The sequence below is a fragment of the Osmerus mordax genome, chromosome 7 (assembly GCF_038355195.1).
Source record: "Osmerus mordax isolate fOsmMor3 chromosome 7, fOsmMor3.pri, whole genome shotgun sequence".
Classification (NCBI taxonomy): Eukaryota; Metazoa; Chordata; class Actinopteri; order Osmeriformes; family Osmeridae; genus Osmerus; species Osmerus mordax.
Window position 1 is genome coordinate 12,680,269 of NC_090056.1, and position 6,000 is coordinate 12,686,268.

A 6,000-nucleotide genomic window follows, 5' to 3' on the forward strand; every position below is an offset into this window, starting at 1 on the left:
ATGCCCCTCTAATCAAGATATGATCTGATGTATGACAAACTCTCATTCATAAAACCTCCATCTACTTGACACGAACGACGACCATGACCTTTACGCACTGTTAAATCCCCATGCATATCTAATCACCCCGCTCATACAACCGAGCACTACCAGACGCGCCGGGTAAATCAAGGCTGGCGCTGCCTGTCAGGAGCCCAAGCCGAGCGCTAGGTGTTCCTGTCGTGCCGGTGCAGCCGTTGTGATGACCTCTAATGCCAGCGGGCCTCATTGGCAGTCTGGGCCGTGCGTGCCCCGGGGTGAGACCCGAGAGCGACGGGCTGGGCTCTGTGCCTCTGCGTGGGAACGCTGGCGGGGGGAGATTGGGGCGCGGAGCGGAGACGGAGCGGGCGGCGATGAATCTCAATCTGGCGGGGTCGTGGCAGATTTACATTTAAAGTAGTTTCAGCGCACGCCCTACTTTCCTGTCTTCGCTCTGCAGGGGCTGAAGGGGCCGGCTTATCTGAGAGGCATCAATCGCACTGTGATGCTCCCTGATAGGAGCCCCCTGTTCCGTACACGCACACACCCCACACACCCACGACACCACCACCACGTTTCCACTCACACTCCCAGACAGGGAGAGATGAGGTGCCATCTAATAGAACACCCCCCTCTTGAAGTGTAATTATATTACATATAGAAGCCGCCCGTAGCATTTTGACAGCTCCATGTGCGCTGGCACAGTAGGTGTGCGTGTGTGTGTACTGTATGTGTGTGTGTGTGTGTGTGTGTGTGGGGGGGGGGGGGGGTATATGAAGTGACCCATATGTGAGTGGTGATTGACACACGCAGTAATGAGCAGGATTGGTGGTACGTATTGATGTCCCCGTCTTAGCTATCACTATTATTACCCTCCCTGGAGGGAGAACCAAGGTGTTAGGAGGAACCCACTGTTACTGAGGCTGGCACATTGGGATAACACGCGTGGGGCGGGTGGGCGGCAAAAGGTTGTTGCATGATACAAAGTGTGAGTAGCTGTAGTGTGTGTGTGTGTGTTTTGATACTATGGTGAAAGGGCTGTGACTGCTGAAGATCTGATGGGTTGCTGAGAACAGCAGGTGTCTCCTCCCCCTGTGCCTCTCCAGTCACCAAGCACCCTCAGCTCTCCTCTGCTCTGCTCTCCTCTTCTCTCCTTTCCTTTCCTCTACCCCCTCTGCTCTCCTCTCTGTAGCCAGGTCTGTTGGTAGAGGACAGACAGATTCAGAGGGAGAGAAACAGCCAGCGTGGTATTAATCAAGCCCGGGGCGTCCTGGGAAATAGACAGGGTGAGGAGGGCTGCTGGGGCCTGGCTTTACTGCTACATCATTTCACCAAGAGAAAATATTTCATCCTCCACAATGTTATTGACTAGAATGCATTGAGGGTGTCTAAAACTCTATCTCTCATTTTGTCCTCCCTCTTTCTCTCTCTCTCTCTCTCTCTCTCTCTCGTCTCCTCTCTCTCTCTCTCTCTCTCTCTCTCTCTCTCTCTCTCTCTCTCTCTCTCTCTCTCTCTCTCACTCTCTCTCTGTCGCCCTATCATTTGGGCTGTGCTGGGCTGTGTTCTAAGTCGTGAATGGTTCACCAGAGCTGATCCTGGTGGCATACCAAGGTTCTCCCTGGTGCACAGATAGGATAAGCACTCTTAGTGGGTCTCTCTCTCTCTCTCTTTCCCTCTGGAGAGGGGAGTCTAAGTCCTCTGGAACCAGGCTTGTAGAAACTGAGCCACTGAGTCGAGCAGCTGCCTGCTCTCTCTCTCTCTGTCAGTCCACTTGTCTGTCCGTCTGTCTGTCCGTCCGTCTGTCTGTCTGTACTGCAGCTTCATTGTGGATGCTCAGCACTGCCCCCATCCCCATATCTCTCCGTCCCCCTCACTTTTTCAAATGAACAAACTTGATTGAGCGAATGCCATTACCTCAGTGAAATGAATGATTCCTTAAGGACTGGGCCGGCCTAACACCATCCTGAGGGTAAAGCTTATTATCAGCCATAAACGCCAGCGAGGAGAGGGATGGGCTTGCCACGAGTGTGTGTGTGTCAGAGTGCTCTATTTCCATATTCATCTGCCCACGTTTAGGCCTTAGAGACAGAGGGCCTCCTGTCAGGCTCTTTTGATAACAGAATAGTTAGCATTTCCCCTTCACGTATAAATATGTATAGTTTCTGATAAGATTAATTGGAACGCCTAAGTATACAGAAGAAAGAGATGAGCAGAGGGAGCGAGGAGGGGGGGAGAAAAAGAGAGAGCGCCGTGAGCGAGGGAGAAGAGAGAGAGCGCATTACTTTGCAAAGTGTGCGTTTTAGGCGAGCCTGTGCCTCAGTCGATCTTAGCAGCGGAGGATTTCTCCTCAGGGTACCAACTGCCTTGAATTGAAAACAGCATCTCCTTAACAGTCCCTCAAAAAAGCTGAGCCCATAACTTCTAGCGCAGAGCCGATAAATAAGGTGTGGGCCCTCTGACACGAGAGCATCACCCCAATTTCCAGTGCACTTGAGGAGATCAGATTGCCCTAAGTCATTTGATTTTTCTGCCTCATCTTATCCGCTCCCATCTTTTTGTCAAATGCGAGGCTCCATTTTAACGAGCACGCTACCTTCATTGTAGCAGAAGGAGGATGCTGGAGAGTGTGTCTACACCGACACAATGCACAAGGCTTCTCCCCGGTTTGGCCAGTGTGCCTCCGAATTCATTAGGGAGACATTGTCATGCCTCGGTTGATAACACAGTCTGCTGTTGTTTGAGTTTCTAACAACCAGTAACCTTCAGACCCCTTAACCTTCACAACTATCATGTGGAGTGACACTCTGTAGGGCCGACCGCTGATCTCCAAATGAGTTGGTGGTCAGTTGGTACAGGATATCAGTTTGTCAGGCTAAAGCCTGTGTGGAAGCTTAATAAATACAACATGACATACTGTACATAGATGAGAGGAGGATTTCCATATGTCTCCTCTCTCTCTCCATCTGTTTTGATTGCTTCCTAATAGATGGCCAACTGCAGACCGGCTCCCAGGTAGTGAGAGATGAACAAGGAAGGAATGACAGAATTAGGCAGAAATGGTGGGAGAGCAGAGGAGAGGGATGTAGAGACAGACAGAGAGGGGAGGGAGGGAATGGCGGAATTCCTTGGCGCCAAGCTCCAGCCGACTGGCAGTGAGTGGAGGAGAAGAGGGGGGGTGCAGGAGGAGGAGAGGAGAGCTTAGGGAGGATGGAGGCAGGCGGTTTGAGTGGCGTCTCTCATTAGAAGGTGTTGTCAGGGGCCATGGAGGGGGACTGCTGGACCCCCCTCCCCCTCTCCTCCCATTGGCCCCTGAGATTATGGCCTAGGAAATGATTGATGAGAGATACCAAGATAAACAGACAGCCAGCCCCGTGAGCAGACATGGAAGATGATGCATGCCCCGTTATAAATAAAACCATAGAGGAAAAGTATAAACAATAAACAATAACACTATGCAAAACTAAGTGGGCACTTTTCTTTTAGTTTCTCTCTCTGTAAAGTAGTGAAGCTTTTGTTTATTGCTTTGTGGCAAGTTTTCAAAGTGTGTGTGTGCATCTGTTTATATGTGTGTGTACGGCATGTTTGTAGTCGTAAAAATTAAACCACTGCATGTGTATTTCGACTCCCATTTTATACATGAGGTGAGCAATAGGGCCCAAACAGCGATACAACTTTGACTACTTATATTGTTTGCAGACAAGGAGACACGCTTCCATTGCTTTTAAGTGTCCTCAAAGAAACAGTTTACAATATGGTTTTTATGCACCCCTACGTATATGCGTAAACTTAATGGGATGCTAACAGCTGTTTTCTGTTGTACGTCCTACGATTCTTAGTTCTGGGAAAGATCGTTTCAACTTGGTCAGCAATATGTTAGCATCTTGTCAGCAAATAACAGAAGAGGTACACAGTCAAAGAAATGTGCAAAAATGCAAAGAGCAAATAGATTTCAGAGTAACATCTCAAACATACAGTATAGAAATGATACTTATCGCTTAAACAGAACAATAGATCAAACCACCATTACAGTTTGCACATATATCGATGTCTGTGTGTGCATGGTGTGTGTCGGTGTGTTTGTGTGTAGAAATTCTGGATGTAAGCCTTTGTGTGTGTAAAACTGTGCACTTTATGTTGATGAATGTGTACATTTGCTTATTGTACAATCACATTCAGCATACTTAACACGTATTTGGTTGGCCAAGCTCAGACACATGCTGGGGTGTTAAACTTTTGCTAATTGTCGAGTGTGTCGTAAATGTTTTATGATACACTTTCTGTTAATGTTTAACACTGCGCGCCAAATGCTTCTGTAATAAATGGAAGTGAAAAGGCAGATAATCATCAAATAGTTGTATTCTATCATAATGAGCCAAGCGTGTTGCTGTGCTGTGGTGGAGAGAGGATGAATTATGAATGGAGTTGAGAGGAGATCTGGGCTTCCCAAGGGGAATTCCTCCACCACAACTTATTTCACAGGATGAAATGACATGGGAGATAAGGAAGCTTCCTTTCCTTGCTTTTTACAAACACGCACGTGCACACAATCACACACGCACACACTTGTGCACACACACACACACGCACACACACAAACACAATCACCAGTGGTGTCATTTTCCCTGCTCGTACAGATCTACATTGTGGAGAAATGTATACTGAAGGTTGCTTTGTTCATTGTCAAACTGCGCATTGCATTGTTGAGCAACACCATAAAGAAGTCTTGTCATCTAAAGTCACTGGAGCATTTCTGCCTTGCTCAGACTCATGTCAAGATTCTTTGTACAGCTCTGAAATGAGTCCCATAGCAATAGCTTTGACTAAAAATTCTCTCTTTTCATCTCCCTCCTTCTTCTACCGCTCTATGTCCCTCTCCTACTCTCTCTCTGTCTGTCTGTCTCTCTCTCTCTGTCTCTCCGTCATCATTCTCCCCTGCATCTTTCTCTTTGTCTTATACCTTCTTGCTCTTTTTCTATCTTTCTCTCTCTCTCTATCTCTCTCCCTCTCCCTCTCTGGGTCTTTCTCTCTCCTTGGATCTAGGCCACAGAATGGGTCGATGATATTGTACAACAGGAAGAAGGTGAAATACAGAAAAGATGGCTACTGCTGGAAGAAGAGGAAAGATGGCAAGACCACGCGGGAGGATCACATGAAGCTGAAAGTCCAGGGAGTGGAGGTGAGGCGGGCCGGGGGAAGGCGACGGGGGTCTTCATGTTGACACGGACATACCAGGGTCTGGGCCTGAGTTGTCCCCTGGCTGTTAAAGAGAGACAGCCACATGCTGGACTTGGCCCCCCTATCTCCCAGGAGCCAGGCCAAGAAACAATGCAGCACAACAATAGTTTTTCCCTGGGAAGGCAGCCGAGTGGAACCGATTGTTTGTACCTTATTAAGGCTGTGGATGTTGCCTTTGCTCCAGAGAGCCTACATTAATCTTTCCAGCTCCCAGCCAGGCGCACCACCCTGAGCCTCCCCCCCCCCCCACACCGCCTTCCTTCACTGTCCCCTCATCCTCTGTAGCCCTCCCTCCGTCACAACCAGCCCTCCTTTCATCTCCTGCTCCTCCCTCACCTTCCCTCCACCTCCCACACCCTACTGTCCCCTCCTTCATCCTCCGGCCCCTCCCACCACCTCTCACCCCTTCCTTCCGCTTCCCTTACCCTTCTTTCCCCTCCCTCCCTCCTCCCTCCCTCCCTCCCTCCCTCCTCCCTCCCTCCCTCCCTCCCTCCCTCCCTCCCTCCCTCCTCCCTCCTCCCTCCCTCCCTCCCTCCCTCCCTCCCTCCCTCCCTGCCTGCCTGCCTGCCTCCCTCCCTCCCTCCCTCCCTCCCTCCCTCCCTCCCTCCCTCCCTCCCTGCATCCCTCCCTGCATCCCTCCCTCCCTGAATCCCTCCCTCCCTGCATCCCACCCTCTCCTCACCCTCCCGCCACCCCCCCATCACCCTCCCTGCCACTACCTCCCTCCCTCCACCTCTCTCACCCTCC

General features: G+C 50.2%; 1 protein-coding gene across 1 annotated transcript in view; it reads left to right on the top strand.

Annotated features, from left to right (window-relative positions):
- Positions 1 to 6,000, top strand: part of camta1a (calmodulin binding transcription activator 1a) — a 219,065-nt gene that overhangs the window by 133,197 nt on the left and 79,868 nt on the right. The window contains exon 5 of the mRNA XM_067239907.1: positions 5,059 to 5,194. Coding sequence (XP_067096008.1) covers positions 5,059 to 5,194 — 136 coding nt within the window. The remainder of the gene's footprint in view (positions 1 to 5,058; positions 5,195 to 6,000) is intronic.